The sequence below is a fragment of the Prionailurus bengalensis genome, chromosome C2 (assembly GCF_016509475.1).
Source record: "Prionailurus bengalensis isolate Pbe53 chromosome C2, Fcat_Pben_1.1_paternal_pri, whole genome shotgun sequence".
NCBI lineage: Eukaryota > Metazoa > Chordata > Mammalia > Carnivora > Felidae > Prionailurus > Prionailurus bengalensis.
The window spans coordinates 68,855,817-68,877,081 of NC_057350.1; the positions used below are offsets into that span (position 1 = coordinate 68,855,817).

Consider the following 21,265-nt stretch of genomic DNA (forward strand, 5'->3'; position numbering starts at 1 on the left):
GGGTGGGTGGGTGGGGCAGTTGTACAAATGTACAAATGTACAAATGAAAAGCAGACACCCGGACAGGCTCTGTGCCAGGGACTGACACACCTCTCTTGGATCTTCACTGCAGCCACTAAAACATTTAGACTTCTGCTCATTTTACAGGTGAGGAAAATAAAGTTCAGAGAAGTTGAGCAACTTGCCCAAGGTCACAAAGCTAGTAAGCAGCAGACCCAAGATGCAAACCCAGATAGCTGACACCAGAGCTGAGCTCTCTCCGTTACATCCTGCAGCTTCTCACAGTGAATAGATTTCTCAAACCCAAAGTTAGAACATATGGCCTGTAAAGAATATGTATATTTATAATGATAACAGCACAGAACAGGCTTGTTTGAGTCATTTTTAAAATTTTTATTTTATTTAAAAAATTATTTATATCAAAGTAATGATAAAAAAAAGAGTAATGATGCACAGAGTTGAAAAAGTTAGAGGATATGAAAAAATTATTTAAAAAAAAACCCCAACAACTCACTCCTCCTCCGCCCCAATCCCATTTCCTAAGGACAACTTCTTTCAATGCTTTTAGCTGCTTCTCTGTGTGTGTGTCTTTTAATCCAATTTCTTGAAAATATGTATCAAACTCAGACTTTTTCTTCTTACTTCCTGTTAATGGGGGTGAAGATTTTTCCCACTCACCCATCCCATTCTCCCCCCACGTTAAAGCACACATACATTTCCCTTCTCCTCATCCTCCCACTATAATTATGTAATATTAAACTAATTTAATATATTAATATAATTATTTAATTTTAAATTAAAATCATCAGTATTTACATTATTATGAATATATAAAAATTGTTCACTACTACCAGTCAGTACCCTGGATTTCACTGAATGTAAGACACCATTGATTGTAATATGAAACACCAAGAAAGAAAATATGCTGCCAATCAAATCCTTTATTGCTTAAATTTTTAATGTAAACTTATTCAAAATGCTCTTACTGAGACCTACAATTTTTATCACCTATCAATCTTATGAGTACAACAAAGAAGAATGTAAGCAAAATTAATTATTCCAAAACCTTCTTTGAATTCAGAGTTCACCTCTTCTGAATCACTTTTCTCTTTGGTTGCCAGTGCTCATTTGTTTTGTTTGTTTGCTTGTTTTAGAGTATCATTTTTTGAACCACCCAGGGTTTCAGTGATACCACAGTTCTTAAAGAATATTCCACTCTGGTCTCCAGAGTTTTCTTCCAAGCTATTGTTCCCATTCTGCAAGTTTGGATGCTGATACTCTCTTGATCTTACCAGAAGGTATCCACAGAAGGTTTTCCGAAAAAACCAGGACTCAAATTCCCTCCTCATATGATCCTGAAATGTTAATGTGTGCTGTTACTGGAATACCAGGAATGATGACCAAGCTATTGGTCAATGTCCAACAGCTGCTACAAATCCCTCTCGATATCATTTATTAAATGTAAACACAAATGGTTCTGATCATCTATTCAGTCCCATCCTCTTTCTTCTGCCCCTAGGCTCCAGCCTCCTGCCCCGTTGTGGACTGGTTGCTCCTGGGCTTCCCTGCTTGGCTGTTATCCTGGGATTTACCTTCTCTCCTCTCCTTTTCACTGAATCCTATGTCTTCCAATTTTTTGATTTACTTGCTTATTTTGGTAAAACACATCTCCACTATCTTCCTAAGAAAAGGAACATGATAGATCAATTTTTAAAAATTCATTGGGGCACATGGGTAGCTCAGTGGGTTAAACATCAAACTCTTGATATTGGCTCAGGTCATGATCTCATGGTTCATGAGATTGAGCCCCACGATAGGCTCTGCACTGTCAGTGCAGAGTCTGCTTGGGATTCCCTCTCTCCTCTCTCTCTCTGCCCCTCCCCCACATGCATGGGAGTGTGCACGCTCTCTCTCTCAAAATAAACATTAAAAATTTTTTTTAAAAAGATAAAAATTTTTGCATGTCTGATTCATTTTATCTCCATACTTGATTGATAGTTTTGATACAGAATTCTAGGTTAAAAATAATTTTCACTCAGAATTTTAAAGGCATTCATTCCCCCACTGTTTTCTAGATTCCAGTGTTGCGATTGAGAAGTCTGATGTAATTCTTATTCCCCAACTTTTCTAGTTTTTTCTTTTTCTTTAGAAAAAGACTCTAGAAACTTTTTGGATCTTCTCTTTCATTACAATATCCTGAATTTTCCAACTGAGGTGTCTTAGTGCATGACCTTTTTGGGAACTCACTCTGCCCTTTCAGCGTGAAGCCTCATCCTCCATGCTGGCAGATTTTCTTATGTTATTTCATCCTTAATTTCTTCCTCAACTTTTCCTCTGTTCTCTTTTTTGTAACTCTTATGAATCCAACCAAGTGATGGCCGTTGTGTATTGATCCTCTAATATTCTGTTATTTCTCTCCTGTTCGTGATTTCTTATTTTTTTCTTGTTCTAATTTCAGGGAGATTTTTATTCAACTTCATCTTATATTCTTCAATTCGATTTTTATTTCCCCAATCACATTTTTAGTATATTAAAAAATATATTTTTATATATCAGAAGATTCAATGAGTTTTTTCTAATTACTTTTTAAGATGTTTTCTTATATTTCTCTAATTGTCCCTGCACCTTTCTTCATTTCTTCTGCTTGTTTGTTTTGATCTTTCTCTTTCACTTTATAGGCTTTTTTTTTCAAATGTCTAGTGATTTGGGGCTATTTGTTTGTATTTAAAATAAATCAACTAACCATTTCCCACTGAAAGGAACCGGCATCTTAGAGTAATGGCTGACTCCGGGTCTGAGGTTAGGAAATGTACAAGGTGAGCCTGGAGCATCTCTTCACACCAAATAGCAAGAATGCAACCAAAGGCAAAAGGGCCATCATGTCAAAGGACCCAGGAACCAACCTGAAGAGGCTTTGTCCTGGAAGAGATGGCATAGCCATGAAAGATAAGTGCAATGGACTGAGACACATCAATAGTGTTTAAAGCCATTCTGAGTTTGTAATAATAATAATAATAATAATAATAAAAGAATAAGATTAATTGATCATCACAGACACTAGGAAAACAGCTCATTCTTTGAAAGGTGGTAGATAAAGGAAGAGTATCAAACATTTACCCTGCTTTTCCTATACGACTCTATCATTGGGTAACCAAAAAGGAGATGAGAAGTTTTTCTTTGTAGAAGTCCAACTAATACAATGTAACCCCCACAACATTAATGGATCTGGGAAACAATCATCAATGGCTGCTAACATTTAAAAAAAAACACAGAGAAAATCATATACAACATACCTCCTAAAAAAAAGTACACAAAACACTTATGAAGTAACCTTGCTGGAATCTAAACTGAATAAAGTCTTTAGATCTAGCATCAATTTACAGATGATACAGAGAATAGTGGAACATGTTAAGATGTACCACTTGGATTGCAATCAGAAAAATCTGGACTGTAGAAAACGCTATTGGACAAATGACCAGGTTTCTTCAGTAAATAAATTGCATAAAGAGAAAGAAGAGAAACATTGTGCTAGCACCATACCCCATTAGTGTCCTTCAGCTTTCTTGGAGTCTCCAAATTTGGAGACTCACCAGTTGGCTCTTTAGAGTAAGGGTCTTAGTCTCTCTTTGCTGGGGAAGGGGTGAAATGGATGAAGGGATTGATGTGTAGGATGGGATAGAATCCCTGGATTACAATCTCTCAATTTAGACAATTTCAACTGCCCCCCCCCCCCACCTTATACCTCATCTTCACATTCCACAATACCCAACATCCCAACTTCTAAGCCCTTCTGGGGGCTGGGATCAGTTTGCTTCTCTGCCATATTTTCCTCTGTAAACTGTTCTGTTCTGTTCTGCCTAGTCAATTATGACTATCCATCCACTTTCCATCTCCCTAAAATATGTTTAATTTCTTCTCCATTGATGTCTCTTTTGTTCTCTCTGTCATTGTGGACCTATACCTTTTAAAATTCCTCACTGTCCTTTTAGTGGGGTTTTGTGAAGGAGTAGAGATATACATGTATGATCAATCAATCTGCCATGCATAAAGCTTTAAACTAGGACTGTCCCAGAAATTCTAATACGGCAATCTCCAGTAACAGAGTAACTGTATGGTTTTCTGCTACGGGAGAGAGCAGGCAAGACGGCCAGGGCCTGGATAATCTCCTTGCAGACCCAGCAAGTTCCTTGGACACCAGCGACAATGGCTGATCATTAAAACATTTTCTGAGCATTAGGTCCACCATTTAGCAGAGTTTAGATTTCAAATAACTTGGGAGCTGCCAGACCAGCTTGGAGAATGTAGAGATAACTAGAAGAGAGCTCAGAATCAGCTTCACTGTCTGCCAAGGCCCGGCAAAGCCCCACGTGTATCCTGATGGGGTATGTGTAGAAAAAGTCCGTGTTTCTGCACTTCCAGGACATCTAGCAGCGCAAGATCATGAATCCATTGCAATTAGGCCTCCAGACACATCATTCCCTGAACTACTCTGGCAAAGGCCAGAAAATTGCCAAATCCAGGATAGCTCATCACACAGCAACCCCCGACACTGTTGACCACTCGCCACCTTTTCTTTCTCCAAACCAGTTCAGGTTACACTGATAAATAACCATCACAGAGGAGCTGATTTTATTTCCCCTTCCTGACCGCAAGCAGCAGTAAACATACACACACACACACACACACACACACACACACACAGGTATGCACGCGCTCATGCACTGCCCTCTGTGCTGCTACCTGTATCTCACCTCTTGTGCTTGGAGAATTGGGAAGGAGGCTGGGTATTTAGATCTTCCTGAAGGAATAGTAGTTCACATAAACTGTTTAATAGGGGTTAGGCACTTAGAAGTCCTTTTAATGGACACTGGTTTGCATAAACTGTTTGTATTTAGATTTTTTTTTAAGGGATGTTAATTATTTAAGCTATCAATAAAGCATTGTTAAATCCTTCCTTGGAGTCAGTGGATCATTTGGCTGTAACTTAGAGTTACCGCCTTGCACCCCCAGGAAGTATGGACAGTAGAGGAAGCTGGCTTGGAGGGCTGGGTCCTACCTCCTCCTGACACTGGTGGTCAGCTCTTGGTTAGCAGTTGGTTTCTGTAAGCAATTGTGATAGCAGATGCTGAGGACTGAAAGCTTATGAGCAGGAACCCCAAAGCCCCAAATAGGGCAATGGAAGGGCACTTGTGGAGGCCAGGCTTCTGTGGCCAAAAGTCAAGGCTTTCTCACCAGGCCAGATGACAGACCAGGGGACCTGAGCCGGGGGTTCACCTCCAGTCTGCCCAGGAATGCTGGACAGCCCACTCTAACTTCTCTCCCTTTCTTTCCCCTTTGTGGTCAGATGGTAGGTAGTCCACTATGGTAGGGATGTGGACATGAAATCCTCTCCTTATTCTGTCATGGAAAATCTAGTCTAGACTCCTGAGATCAGACCCCAAAGAGACATCTTGGGAAGGTGGTGAAACCAATTCCTAGTGTACCTGTGGCTGGTTGGCAGCAACCTTCAGAGAAGCCCCTGCAGCTGAGCCGTTGCTCCAAGTGTGAGTTATGGGGTTAGCATAAGATATCTTCCCACGGCAGAGGCCAGCTCAACACAGAGAGGGATGAACCAAGTGTCGGCCTCATCATCAAGCCAGAGAGCCCTAACATCTGATAAGGTATGGGACCCGGGAACTGTGGGCCAACTGTCAGAAGCCAAACCAGGCAGGCAGCACCTACAGAAAAGGCATTGACATCCAAAGCAGCGGTTCCTAAATTTGGCTGCGTGCTGTAAGCACCTGGGGGCTTTAAAAAATCCCAGTGCTGGGGCGCCTGGGTGGCTCAGTTGGTTAAGCATCGATTTCAGCTCAGGTCATGACCTCACAGTTTGTGACTTCAAGTCCCACATCAGGCTCTTTGCTGACAGCTCAGAGCCTGGAGCCTGCTTCAGATTCTGTGTCTCCCTCTCTCTCTGCTCCTCCCTCGTTCATGCTCTGTCTCTCAAAAATAAATTAACGTTTAAAAAAATTTTTTTTTAATTCCCAGTGCCCACCTGCACCTCAGACCGATCAAGTCAGAATCTCTGAGGTTGGGACCAAGCATCAGTGTTTTTCAAATCTCTCCTGGTGATTCTACTGGGCAGCCAAGGCAGAACTACTGCCAAGAGCCAGGCTAGCTTCATTCCCAACCTGATTTATGCTACCCAGCTTTGTAAGCCAGAGCCCTGGATGGCACCACCGTGGGCCAAGCCTTTGGCTGAGCCCCCCAGAGCTGCTAACTTCCCTTCCTCCTTCATGCAAAAGACAGTGTGCCTGATGCGCCCTGGAGCTGTTTGATGTTGTGACCCTGTGTGTTTCCATCACCTGCAGGTCTTCCTCCCTCTTCTCTCCATCCCCACCCCCTGCCTTAGTTCAGTTTTCCCCATCACTCACCTGAGCTATTGCAGTGGCCTCCAAACAGGCTCCCCTGACTAACCCATTCTCTGCACCAGGCCAGGTGCAAAGTGGTCTCTCTCTTTTCCCAGGCCTCATCTCCCACCCTTTTCCCACTCATACCCAATGATCCTGCCACCAGGTCCCTCAGTGCTCCATGCTATTTCACACCTCTATGTCCCCTCCTGAGCTGCCTGGAAAATCCCCATCCTTCAAGCTCCAGGCCAAGGGCAGCTTTCTGAGAAGGCTTTGCAGACCATGCTGAGCCTGATGGGTTTCTAGTGCCTCTGGTGCCACCAGTGCCACCACTGAACCTAGCCTTCACCCCTCCCTGCATGCTTTGCACGGCATCTGTTTCTCTTTCTCTCTGGGACCACTTTACTGCTCCTAGAAGATCTTCACTTGCAGACCTTGGGAACCTAACAAAAAGCCGACTGCCTGAGCTCAGGGTAGGACCCCTGCCCGGGTCCACTTCCTCTCACCCACTTTGAACCACCTCTGCGCCCACTTTCCCCAGGCCCTCACCTGCTGCGCTTGGCAACTTGGTTTCATTTTCTGTGGATGTCAATTGGTAAGTAGGCTCTAGATGGGCTGCTTGTGACCAAGCTGGCAGGTCACTGAGGCTGCTCTAGCCCAGGCCCCAAGATCATGCCACAGAAATCCCATCCAGGACAGGGAATCCTTTGTGATCTCATCTGCTTATTCCTCGAGGCCAGGGACTAAGCCTTATTCCACTTTGGATCTCAAATGCCTAGTACCATGCCTCCAACCAGACCCAGCCTTTTGTAGGTACTCAATAAATGTTAATTGGGTGGGTAGTTGGATGAATGGATGGCAGCTTGGCTGGTAAGGGTAAGGACTGAAGGATAGATGGAGCCATAAATGAATGAATGGTGTTTCCTTTCTATTTGCCCTAGTTCCTCCCTTCTGATGGTCAGACCTTTTCTGCTCCCTTATAACTCCCCTCTGGCAGTCAGCTGCAATGGCCCATGGGGGTATACACCCAGGTGCAGCTAGAAAAGGTCAGACCAGAATGTCACAACAGCTCACCAAGGAGGTGTCCCCTTGCCCGAATGCCATTTGCAGTGAAACTGTACCCCAAACCGTCCAGCACCTGACTGCCTCCTTTAACCATTCTGTAATTAGGTTAGATGCATCACTCACCATCTTTTCTTGGCTATACAGTGAGCCCTAGAGGTCAGAGACTCTGCTTGTCTTGCAACCCCTCCTCCCCCAGCTCAGATCTGATGCACAACAAATACTCAAGCCTCCTAGACACAAGAACGGAGGCTTTTCCCTCATTGAGGAAGAGATGGACTTCTTTCATCTAGAAAGTTCCGCCTCTGTAGAGATGGTTTGGCATCTGTTTCTCAATCTGGGATAAATGTTCTGGATCAAGGAGTCCCATTAAAATGCCTCCTAGAGCACTTAGGGAATTATGCTTGGGGAGTCCTTCTTGGCAGCAGATAATAAATCAATCACAGTCCAGTGAAAACGCTGAGTTAGAATGGGATCACTCAGGCCAAGCTAAAAAAGGAACCAGGGATACCCTTTCTCTTGAGGCCAAAACTCAGTCCTTTCTGTAAGACTTAGAATGACCAACCAGTCCAGTTTGCCCAACCCTCTCCCAGATTTAGCACCTAAAGTCCTGCATCCCGAGACCCCTCAGTCTCAGGCACACAAGGCCAGTTGGTCATTCTCACTTGGGTGCTCCTTCTCTCCCCTTGTCAGCAGTTCCCCTGCACAATGCAGGAGCCCCATGTGTGCCTCCATATTTATGTGGGTGACCCTCACTTCCAAATACCTTCCCGGCTGTTAGACCTGGAAGCCAGCGTGAGTCCACGGCCAGTGAAAAGAGCATGGGGCTCCTTTTTCCAACCATAGGGGCTGAATTCTGAACCTTGCTCCCTGTGCTACCCCAGCCCCAGCTCCCAAATACCGGGGAAATCACAAAGAAAGGGAAGGGAAGGGAGGCAAATGTACCTGAAGGAGGGAAACATTGGCAAGGCTGAGTCTGAAGAGGTAGTTCCTGTGAAAACAGAGACAAGAATCATAAATCAAGCTGGTTCTGCAGGCAGGTCCCCAGGAAGCAGCTTCCCAGCTCCAGCTTCATAAGGTGCCAGGACAGGGTGCAGACTGCAGAGGGCCTGTGGTGGGTCAACCCCCTGGGAGAGTTTTATCTCCATTGGCTCTGTTAACCCTCACAGAAACTCCATGAATGGAGAGGGAAAACTGCATTTACAGATGAGGAAACAGGTTGGCCAAGTCATAGACAGTAAGTGAAGGAGTTGGGATTCATGCCCAGACTTGTCTACTCCTGAAGCCCACACCATCCCTGCTCCCTGGCTGTCCTGGCAGGTCCAGGGAGCAGCCCCACCACCTTCCTCCCAGCCAGAGAGCCCACTTCTGTTAAACGTGATGCCTCATGGAGCTCCTGCAGGAGCCTAAACACACCATCTCCTTCCTTCCACCCAGACCCACTCCTGTCTGACTCCCCTCCTCAGACAGACCAGCCATCTCTCCTAACACCATGCCTGGGGCCCCCGGAGTCCTGTCTGCCTCCTCATCTCCCGCAGCCCCTGCCTGTGGTGACTCTGGATCTGACCTTCCCACGATCCCCTCCCTGGATCACCCTATCCGCTTTTGCCCCAGTGGCCCCCTCAGCGCCCCCACGATTCCTCTCCTGCGCACCCCCAGCCCACATGGGGCTGCCAGCCTCATCTGCCTCAAATACTGTTTTCATCACATTAGCCTCCTGCTCAAAAACCTTAAATAAAGAAACGTGTCCACACAAAAACCTGCACATGGATGTTTATAGCAGCATTATTCACAATTGCTCAAACTTGGAAGCAACCAAGAAGCCTTTCAGCAGGTGAATGGATAAATACACTGTGGTGTATCCAGATAATAGAATATTATTCAGAGCAAAAAGGAAATGAACTATCAAGTCATGAAAAGACATGGAGGAAACTTAGATGCATAATACTAAGTGAAAGAAGCCAATCTGAAAAGGCTACACACTGTATGATTCCAATTATATGACATTTTGGGAAAGGCAAAACTATGGAGACAGTAAGAGATCAGTGGTTGAGGGGAGGGAGGATGAACAGGTGGAGCACAGGATTTTTAGGGCAGTGAACCTCCTCTGTATGACACTGTAACACTGGATACATGTCATTATACCTTTGTCCGAACTTCCAGAATGTACAACACTAAGAGACCATAATATAAACTATAGATGTGGGGTGATAATGATGTATGTGTCAATGCAGTTCTTCAACGACAACAAATGTACCCCTCTGGTGGTGGAGGCTATGGGAGCAGGAGACACATGGGAAACATGTGTACCTTCTTATCAAGTCTGCTGTCAGCCTAGAAATGCTCTAAAAATAATATAGTCGTAATTTTTAAAAAGGCCTTAAATAGCAGTGATAATGATACTACTACCTCAGTTAGTCACCCATCGAGTACTCACAGGGTCGGACACTGAGGAAATTGCTTTGCCTGGACTCTGGAGCCACAAGCCCACTATCACTATGCACAGACTTGGAGGGGGACAGGGCCACAGTCAACACGCCACACAAAAGTGGCTGCAGGCTCACAGAGTAGACCCTGCAGCGGAGGCAGGGAGAATCCCAGCTTGGCTACTTTCTGGGGACATTGTGGGGGCCTCAGTGTCTGTGTCTGTAAAATGGAGAAACTAACGCCGTCTTTCTCATTTCACAGGACTGTGGAGACAGGGGATGGTGTGGTGCATGTTAAAAGGCTTTATTAATATCAAACAGATGTAAAGTCTTGGTTTTCCCTAAGAATTTTTTTTCTCTCCTTCTAACATTTTCTTTTAGCCATTCCCCTTTTGGTTCCTGAGGTTTTTAGGAATAATTGCTTTAGAACATTCTGGCCTATCTCGGCTGTACTGAGAAGAGAATTGAAGGGAAACGCTGTGGAGTGGGCCAGGAGGAGATGGGGGGTGGAGGGGTCCCTGTTGAATGAATCCAGGGGCCTGAAGGAGACACTTCAGCCTGGAGGCTTCTTGTCCCCAGCTCTGGCTCCAGGCCCAGCCGCCGCTTAGCTTCTTTGCTGTTCTGGGGCCGGACAGGCCTCGCCATTGACCTTGGCTGCAGGCCTCTGCTGTCCCTCCCCAGCCCCCTGCCCTGCAGAGCTTCCCCACCCCCTCTCTCCTGGCCTGAGAACAGATGGACTCGGACTCTGCCCCAGCTGTCTGCTCAGGTAACAGAGGCATCTGCTCACAGCTTTAAAAAATTAGGGGAAACATTGCATCACTTTATTAATTTTTATCCCATCAAAAATTGTTTATCACAGCAATGTAGTCTGCTCCTCCGGGAGACGAGAACAGAGAGAAATCTCTTCAGCCTGACCTGCCCCTAAATCCCCTATGGAACAAGGCAGGGTATAAATAAATAAAAAATATCCCCAGCTGAATTCCAGAGACCTAGGGGGTCAGAAAGAAGAGGGAGAATGTCAGGCAGAAGGACAGGAGGAAGGAAAGTTCTCTCTCCCTAGAGAACGGGGGAGAAGAAACTGAGGAACCACTTCATTTGCTGTGAGGGGTGCAAGGCACCATGTCCTGCCTGACTGTCCCCTGTCTCTGAGGGCACAGCCAGGCTCAAAACGCCAGGAAAAGGCATGCCTGTTGTGTGGGGAAGCCCCAGAGTGGGTCCAAAACAGCAGCGAGAACACAGGCAGGTGGCCTAAACTTTCTGAGCTTCAGTTTCCTAATCCATACAGTAGGGATAATTACAGAATGCTCTGCCCGGTGTTCATGTGAAGGTTAGGTGATTTATTACATGCCTGATTTACTATATGCTTTAGATGCTTTACTACATATATGGTACATGGCTGGCACAGAAAGACCGGCAGTTTTCAAAATGTGTCCACAAGGTTCAGAGCAGAGGCCTCAGTGGTATCCTTTTGGATTTAAAGAAGTACAGCTGTGAGACTGGCAGGACCTGAATAAGGGAGAAGGATGGTCTCAATGTCAGCTTCCTAACTGCAATGCACTGTCATTATGCAAGATGTCACCACCGGGGGAAGCTGGGTGAAGGGTATGTGGACTGACTTCCTACAACTGCATGGAAATCCATAATTATCTGAAAATAAAAAGTAAAACCATTACAGCTGACCCTTGAACAACTCCAGTTTGTTCTACACACAGATTTCTTTTCAATACCGTACTGTAAATGTGTTTGCTCTTTCTTATGATTCTCTTAATAACACTTTTTTCCCTAGCTTATTTTGTTGTAAGAACACATTATATAATACATATACAAAATACGTGTTCATCGACCATTTATGTTACCAGTAAGGCTTCCAACCAACAGTAGGCTTTGAGTAGTTAAGCTTGGGGAGCCAAAAGTTATAGGTAGATTTTCAACTGCACAGAAGGGGAGGGAGGTCAGTGCCCTTAACCCCCCATGTTGTTCAAGGGCTAATGGTATTTTATTTGCTGGGAAAAATAAAGCCCATACCCTTGTATATTTGCGTAAGCACAGATTACCTCTGGGAGAACACATTCTCGTCGCAGGATGTGCCTCCAAGAAGGCGTCCTGTTTGGTGTGTGTGTGTCTTTCATTGTATATTCTTTTGTACTTTTTGAATGTTTCACCACGACACATTCATATCACTGATGCAAAATAATTAATTTAAAAAATGCTTTCAGCCCTGGCTTCACAACAGTCCTGAGAGGTTGGCAACACAGAAGACTGGAAGCCAGACTTTACAGATGGTTCAGAGGTCAGTATCCTAAGAGCAGTGCAGCTCCTCTGGTCTTTGTCCAGAGCTCTGCTTGGCTTGCTTCCTTTTCATAATGTAAATAGGGGGTGGGTACACTCTGGAAAACCTGAAGGTCAAGGTTGGTAAGCCACGCAGGATAGCCTGGGGTTGCCCAACCTAGTGGCCACCCTCCCCCACCTTCAGACCTGCTGAATCTGAACATCTGGGGTGGAGAGCTTCTGAAAAACACCAGTGCAGTCGAAGGTGATAAGGGACTGGCAGAAAAAAACTCTAGCCCAGAGGTAAGGAGACAGGAGTTCTAGCCCCATCCTCTGTTGTCGTCTTGTTCAATGGGATCTTGGGAAGGTCAACTCCCCTCTCCTGTCCCTTGCCTCCTCATGTTGAAATTGAAGGCAGTTAGATTAGACTAGTGATTTTCAAACCTAGAAGTCCTCAGACTCACCTGGAGGGCTTGCTAAAACACATTGCTGGGCCCCACCCCCAGGGTTTCTGATTCAGCAGGCCTGGGGTGGGGCCCAAGAATTTACATTTCTAACAAGTTCCTGGTGCTATTGGTACCACTGGTCTAGGGATCACTCTCTGAGACCCACTGGAGTAAACCATCTCTAAGCTCCCTTCTCTACTAGAGCTAAGAGTCTACAATTTTGTAAGGTCTCCACAAGCCCTCCCTAGAGCCAGAATAGTGAGGCTAAACAAGATTAGGCAACAGGGAGGGAAGTGAGGTGCTTCATACAAGAAGGCCATGGCCTGAGTCCAGCATCCCAGGTGCAGGCGGCCAGCCAGCCAGCAGGGGGCTCTTGGGCACCTTCCCTGCATGGAGCTCTCAGGGAGGACTTTGCCTGGGCAGTCCAGGAAGCAGGGTAGGGACGTGGGGTAGAAGGTGGCCAGCAGATGTTCCTGCTCTTGCAAACTACCAGCCACGGAATCTGGGGGTCTAGAGGTCACCCTCCTCCCCGCCTTGCTCCAACTAATGCTTCCTCTTGTGGAAGACAGACATTCAGATACAGAGAGGGCCTGGCAGAGAGGAACACGGGCCCAGGATGAGGGCCTGCCCATAGCGGGCTCATCCCAAGTGACATTCCCTCCATCCAATCCTAAGCACACTACCCCTCGTGGCACCAACCCTCCTGCACCTCGTTACCTGGCTCCCACGATGAGCTGGTTCCTGGAGGGATCCAGAGCAAGCTGGGAGAAGTCTCGGGCTCCAGGGTAGGTGAAGTTGAAGACCCACGGCTTCAGATCTGGTGGAGGGAGAAGCAGGCATTCCAGTTACTGTTGGACCAGCTGTGCCAGCACTGGACCCCACAATGAAAGGGCTAACATCAGCGAGCGGTGAGGCGGAAGCAGTCTTGGCACCCCCTAAACCTGGGTTCCACTTGCCCCCTCTGTGAGCAGCCAGCTGGGGGAGAGGGGGTGGGGGTGTCGCCACTGTTCCTGCTATGTCCGCTATCTCAGAGAAGGGCTCCACCTAACCCCTAGCTGCCCAAAGGGAAAACTGTGATCATCCTTCCCTCCCCTAAACCCTCACCAGCACTTAAAAACACTCAGAAATCTTATCTGTCCCACTTCCAAGAAATCCATCCCTTTTGCCCTCTGTACCCTACCCCCATCCAAGCTAGTATCATCTCTTGCCTGGCCTGGTGCCAGGAGCATCCTATCTAACCTGGCCTCCACTCCTGCCCCTCTGGTGGGTCCATTTCCTACATAGCAACCAGAGCAATCTTTCTAAAATGCAAATCTGGTTTTGTCGCTCTGCAGCTTAGAACCCTTTAATAGCTCCCAGTTGACCCCAGAAAAAGTCTCAACTCTTATGAAGGCCTTTGGGCTCTGCACTGTCTTCCCAGTTTGGATGCCTGGCACATTAATTATTTAGTGCCACAGAAAGAATCATACTTCATATTTTACATTTCCCCTCAAACTACCGCTCCAGCCATACTAAACTAGAACACTGTGCAGATCTATCCCACCAGAGTCTGCAAACTTTGCCTTTCTGTTCTCCCTCAGTGGAACAGTTCCTGTTCAGCCCCATCCCCACCCTACCTCCTCCAAAAAGACTTCCCTGACTCCCGAAAGCCTGGGTGAGGCCTCTACTTTACTGCCATCAAAGCCCCCATATTGGTGGGTGTATATCCCCATTGTTTTCCCTGGGGGGTAGGGAAGCCCTTGCTTCTTAGATCTCTAGGCTGTGTCCAGCACCTGGAAGGAATTGAGTAAATGCAGGATCAATCCACAATTCCCATCTGTACAAGAAGAACCAAGTTTTCAAACAAGCTTCCGTGGAGGTGGGAAACAGAAGCTGGGTTTATCCGTCTATCCCTGTCTCCAATGAAGGAGCTTCCCAGCCGAGGCCAAAGTCTTCCATGGAGATTGGTGGGCAGAGAGGAGATCTCACAGCCCTCTGGATGGATGGGGCAGTGGTCTGTGGAAGGTACGCCTGGGGATGGTACGTCAGGGTACGCTGACTTTCCCTCTTTCCCTTCCACTGGAGACCCACTTCTCCCATCCTGGTCCAGAACCCCTTAATAGCACTCCTCAGCCTCTGCCTCATAGATGGGAGGGAACTGACCAATAACAAGAGAGCCAGAGAACCATGGGGCAGAGAACTTTCATGCCAATGGAGAAAAAGATGAGGGGGGAATGTGAGGTCCGGTGCTTTCTCCCCACAGTCTATTAGCAACTGGCTCACAGAAGGCCCAGAGAAATGCGTGCGTGCATGTGTGTGTGTGTGTGTGTGTGTGTGTGTGTGTGTGTGTAATCCAGGGGAAATAAATCATTGCTCATTATCCCTCCACTACAGAGTAAAAGCAGCCCTTCATTTCTGCACGACAAGCAAACACTTAATCGCTCCCTGGAGAACTTGAGGTTTTGTGAGTTGGATGTTTTTCAGAAAACCGTGATATGCATGATTAAAAAAAAGAAGAAGAAAGAAATTCTACAGCAAAATGTAACAAACCCCTTGGGTCTGCCTCTGTCCTCAGCAGGGGACTATAGGTTAGCAAGAATTACCATGAAGTTGCAATGGCATTTGGGCAATATCGGTATAAGAAGTGGATCAGGAGTCGGGTAAGCTGGATTTTTAGTTGACCTCAGGGCCACACTCAGAAATCCTGGTAGAATAGTATACTACTTTATAGACTAAGCCAAGGACTCTCCTCCAGGAAGACTTCCTGGATCACAATCTCTCCACCCTGATTTTATTTTGCTCCATATTCTCTCTACCTTGTCTATTCTGTTAACAGTGTATTTTGTTGTCACTCTGAATGTGCTCAAGCCTGTTTTCTGTGGTGGGGGTGGGGAAGATATGGAGGGCTTGCCTGTCACCATCAGATGAGTGCTCCCCAACGGTAGCAACTGGGTCACCCTTTAGTTCCTTTTGTCCCCTCCGACAGGGGTCTTCCAGATGTGGGCAGCTGAACAGGGGAAGGGGTGGCATGACTGGTGTGCAGCAAACCAGGAGAAACTCCATGTGGGGACTTCTCAGCTCAGTCTTCACTCAGGCCCTTCCCTGGGGCAGGGAAAGGAAAGGAAGACGAAACAGGGTAGGAGATGGGAAGACAATGGGAGGCAGGGGCAGAGGAAGGAGTGGAGGGTGACGGCCGCTTCCAGTTTCTTGTAACTGACAAGGGCAAGGGGAAAGGGGCGAGGGGGGAGAGAGGCAGGCGGGTGCAGCACGCTGATCCTGGGGGAGCTGTCTTGGGAAAGGAGCCAGCTTCCTCTTATTAAACAGGCAAACAGGACCAGAGGGAAACCTGTCTTTAAAACACCAAGCACGTTCTGAGCTCCGTGTGCAGGGAAGGCTTTGGACGGCGACTTTAAGAGAAAAATGACATTCTCCATGACGCGCCTGTGATTTTAATTATAGTCAATTCAATTACCCAGTTTGTGGATTAACCACTGTCAGTGTTAACTCCATCCTGGCTTCTCCCTGCCTCCTAGAAATTCCATGCCGTGGCAGAAGGAATAACGTGCAGGCCAAAGAGAGACACAGGTGGGCCCCCCCTTAAAAGAAGGAGAAATCTAACCTTACAAGATGGAAAAACGCCTGCCAGACTCTGCAACAGGCAGGTCCTCTAGGGTATTTAGGGGTTATTCACAGATCAGCCAGGTGTCAGGGGAGAAGGCAACTCACAGCTACAGAGTTGGAAGCCTACTGATCAGTCAGAAATAAAATGTAACATCTGAGGGGATCCTGGAAGCTGGCGGTTGGCACTGGGCTGGGTTATATGGCAACCTCTCTGGAATGGCAGCATCACCCAGAACACAGTTCCCAACATGAATTGAGTCCCTGGTGTGTGCTCACCAGTACCAAAGGGTGTGGGGAGACAAGAGGACCAGTCCTAGTGCAGGACCAACTGCACTGGCAGACCAAAGGGAGTGATCTTTAAGGAACAACAAGAGATACTCGAGTACCCAGAGGAAACTCTTACCTCTGAAGTCCCACAGCATCTAGCCCTGTCCTTGGTTCAAGTAGGGCCCAATAACAATTTGGTGAATGGATAGGAAAATCCAAAGCTGTCAGAACGGAGACCCAGGTGAGTGGAGGGGAGGCCAGGAGGGCTGGGGAGGAAAAGTAGAGATGATGCCACACTCTAGGGCTGTCAGTCTAGGATGATGGACATCTCTGCTTGCTGGGGCTAAGGGGATTCCTTAGTTACTCCATGACAATCTGAGCCTCATTCCTCCATTCTGAAAGAGGGTGGGGAAGGAGGTTATTTCATTCAAGTAATATACACCTTAAGATAAAAAATGGTGGGAATGAAGCCAGGCATTCAAGGAACACATCTTCTACCTCTCCATTACCCCTACCCCCCTATCTAGTTTGCTCCAGTACAGACCAGCCTGGCTGGGGGACAGAAATTCTCTTGCTCTCCTTCCGTTGTACCTGCCCCAAGAATCCACCAGGCCAACAGTGGCCTCCAGCAAAGCCCCTCAGAGGAAATGGTTCATTAGGAGTTGCCATGGGGCATCCAAGATGAGGATAGCCCTGAGAGTCCCGCTCCTTCTGTCCCGCACTTGGTCCTTCCCTTCAGTGACAGCCACCAGCACGCTGGGAGCCATCAGAAGTCTGAGAGTGTACTCGTGTTTTGTAGGCTTAAGGACATTGCTAATTTACTTTAATCCACTTAAGCCTTCAAAGCCTTGGATCCCATCTCAAACAAGACAGCACTGAGAAGACAGCTGCAAATTCTCCTCCCGGAGGCAGGAGCCAGCCCACAGCTGGGAATCCCACACTTCCCAGCCGCCCCAGCCTCCCCACCTTGCTAACCCCAACACCTATCCATACCACCCCTCCTATCCCCCAAATCCCATGCCAGCCTCGCACTCGGGCATTTATTTTTCTGCTCTGGTTTCCATCTCTGCCCTCTCGATTAGCTGTGTGGAATCCCGAGGACGGCTCCTCACCCTCCTGCCCGTGGCACCTAGAAGGTGGAGCCCCGATCGCTCTGCCACGGGGAGTAGAAAGAGCACTGGGTGCCCAACGTGAAGGCCCGCCTCTGACAAGCCTCTCCCACCCTCTACACCTCAGCCCTCCCATTTGTAAAGGGAGGTGACAGTCCTTGCCTTGCCTCCTTGCCAGGGTACTTGTGATGAGGAAATAGGGCAGGTGTCTATCAGACTTAAGAACCTGGGGACCTCTGAAGCTACATCCACAGATCCCAGTGTGAGCTGCCATGCAGGTGACGGATTCGGAAGTGCTGATGTGGTCCTAGCACCACCAGGGAGCCCCCAACTAGCCAACAGGTCATGGGAGAACATCCCGCATGTTCTGGTATTTATGTTTTGTTTTGGTTTTCGATTATCATCGACTGTATGTATTAATTTTAGAAACCCTTATTGAGAATTTATAGGCCTCTCAGAATACGCCCAGTGAGTCACAAATCCCAGTTTGGGAAACACTTTAACAGGACACTCTCATGCCCTCCCTTGACAGACAGAGGGAGTTATCAGTCACCAAGGACCGGTTTCCCTGTGGGTTCCCAGGGCCCTGAAGACAGGCATCTGCAACTGTCTTAGAGCAGAAGGAAGCCTTCCAGAGATCTCCAGGCACCTCCTAAGGAGTGAGTCATCTTCATTCTGGCCCCCCAACGAAGCTAAGAAATACTCATGCTTCCAGAAGAGCTAGAGCTGAGATGGCCGATGAACCCCTGTCCACTCTACCCAGAGTACCCACAACCCCTCCTCCTAGCAGGAATGCCAGAGCAAGGCACCCTCCTCCTCCAGGTAAACATGGATGGAAGCCTTAAATAAATTGGAGACTAAAATCAGACCCCTCCAGCCCATGGCTACTCATCCTTCTAACATTTATCCCTAGGGGAACATCCCAGGACTTCCAACATCAAAGAGACCCTGCTGAGTTCAGACCTAAGTCCTTCAAGGCACAGCCATTGCAAAAAGGACCAAGTGGGACAAAGCACAGCCATTGCAAAAAGGACCGAGTGGGAAGTGGCTCTCACCTGCAAAGGCCACAGTGGGGTGTTCCCTCAGGGTGCACAGCTGCTGCTCACTGCTAGGTTCAGTGACGACATCCTGGGAGCTGGACAGGTGGAACACCAGCAGTGTGAGGCTGGGCGGCAACAGGGTGACAGCCAGGGGTCCCAGAAACACCATCGTTGGGCCCCTCTGCAGTCCTAGCTCCGGAGGCAGGCAGGTAAGGTCTGCAATGCAAACATTGACTCTCACCACGAGTTCCCTCAGCAAGGCCCACTTCTCCCAGTTTCCTCCATGGTTGTTGGCAGGCCCACGGGCTGTGTTTGCTTGTTTAAATACATTTACATTTTACCTATGTTACTTATAGTTTACTCTGCTCTAGTAACACAGAGTTATAGATCATATCTGGAGAGCTAATTTCCCTTGCAATGGTATTCTGGATAAAACTGACAAATTATAGAGCTTTTTCTATTATGATCCCAAATGGCGTAAAATTAGTTTTAATGATAAAGGTGGTATCTAGGGATCTTAATAAGTGGAGCTAGGACACGTGGGTAGCCATTTGTAAAAAGATAAATTTGGATCCATAACCCACACCTGTACTAGGAAAAATTCCAACTGGATAAAAGATTTAGGTGTTAAGAATAAAACCATAAAAATACTAGAAGAAAATGCAGGCAGAATTCTTTATAATTTTGGAATAAAGAACCGGGACTCAAAATCCAGAAGCTATTAAAGAAAAGATTGACATATTTAACTACATAAAACTTCAAACTTCTGCATGCCCCCCCCCCCAAACAAACACCAAACAAAATCAAAAGGCAAATGACAAACTGGAAAAAAATATTTGCATTACATATCACAGACAAGGGGCTAATATTCCTAATGTATAAATAATTCCTGGGAATCAAGAGGAAAAAGGTCAATAATACAGTACAAAATAGGCAAAGAATATATGTACAAATAGGGCTTAAAGATATGAATGACACTGGAGCACCTGGGTGGCTCAGTTGTTAAGTATCCGACTCTTTTTTTTGTAACATTTATTTATTTTTGAGAGAGACAGACACAGTGTGAGTGGGGGAGAGGCAGAGAGAAGGAGACACAGAATCCGAAGCAGGCTCCAGGCTCTGAGCTGCCAACACAGAGCCCAACGAGGGGCTCGAACCCACAAACCACGAGATCATGACCTGAGTTGAAGTCAGACACTCAAGGCACTGAGCCACCCAGGTGCCTCAAGCATCTGACTCTTGATTTTAGCTCAGGTCATGATCTCAGAGTCATGAGATCTAGCCCTGCAGCCAGTTCGGTGTGGATGGAGCCTGCTTAAGATTCTCTCTGTCCCCCTCTCTCTGCCCCTCCACTGCTTGTGCATGTGTGCATGCGTTCTCTCTCTCTCTCTGTAAATAAATAAATACTTTAATTAATTAAGACGCTATTTTCACTCACAATAAGAACAATGCAGTTTAAAACCTAGACTGAGCTACTACTGTTCACCTATGAGTTTAGCAAAATTCCAAGACAGATGACACTCTCGGCGAGGCTGTGGGGAAGGGGGCACTCTCATATACCATCGTGCAACAATGGTACAAGCCCTATGGAGAGGAATCTGGCAAAATGACAGAGGCATGTACCTTTTGATCTAATTTCTGGGAGTCTTAACCAGTGCTACTCAAAGTGCGGTCCGCAGATCAGTGTCAAATCCACAAACTGTGACAACTTCGTGGTAAGATAAATGCAGAAACTTGAGAGTGTTTAAAAATCTTTATAGTAATGTGACAGAGTAATTTTTATGTCTATTGGATCTAATAAAATTTGGAGGCTTGTATTTTTCATAGTTTTTTTGTCAATTCATTTCTCCAGTAATTCACTTTTATTGAATTTTATGTAAGTATCCATCTGCGACAGATTGTAAATTGAAATGTAAAATCTGCTCCTTCACCAGAGATAGTTGAGAAGCAAAAATAGACTAAACAGGCACCTGTACATGTGCCAGGTGATTTATGCACAAGATTACTCCTTGGGGGCATTCTTTGAAGTAACAGAAGACAGGAAACAACCAAACACCTAGCAACTGGAGACTGCTTGACTACGCGAGGGTGTATTTGTGTAACGGAATACTACACAGCTCTAGAAAAGAATGGGGATTTTTCCCTAGATTTCGATATGGAGAAATCTCCAGGTATAGTGACTGGAAAAAACCCGATGCAGAACAGGGTACTAGCTTGATACCTTTTGTGTAAAAAAGAAGGTGGAAATGAGAATACATATTTATAATTGCTGGTATGAGCATTAACAGACACTGGAAAAATAAACCCAAACTAATTTTAAATCAGGCTACCTATAAATAGCAAAATCATGACAGATGCTCCTTAATATATACCTTAAAAAATTTTTTTTACATTTATTTATGTTTGAGAGACAGAGCACTAGTGGGGGATGAGGGGGGAGAGAGAGAGAGAGAGAGAGAGGGAGAGAGAGCAGGAGACACAGAATCCAAAGCAGTCTCCAAGCTCTGAGAGGTCAGCACAGAGCTCGATGCAGGGCTCAAACTCACAGACCATCAGATCATGACCTGAGCCGAAGTCGGACGCTTAATTGACTGAGCCACCCAGGTGTCCCAATATATACACCTTTTTATATTATTTTCACTTTTGACTATTAAATGT

The 21,265-nt window shown here is 46.5% G+C and overlaps 1 protein-coding gene across 2 annotated transcripts in view; it reads right to left on the reverse strand.

Annotated features, from left to right (window-relative positions):
• SEMA5B (semaphorin 5B) overlaps positions 1-21,265 on the reverse strand; it is a 117,888-nt gene that overhangs the window by 20,908 nt on the left and 75,715 nt on the right. For both annotated transcript variants that reach the window (XM_043594330.1, XM_043594329.1), the window contains exons 2-4: positions 18,623-18,823; positions 13,309-13,408; positions 8,397-8,442 (exon numbers count right to left, since the gene is read on the reverse strand). In XM_043594330.1, the coding sequence (XP_043450265.1) occupies positions 8,397-8,442; positions 13,309-13,408; positions 18,623-18,776 (300 nt within the window). In that variant the 5' untranslated portion in view covers positions 18,777-18,823. The remainder of the gene's footprint in view (positions 1-8,396; positions 8,443-13,308; positions 13,409-18,622; positions 18,824-21,265) is intronic.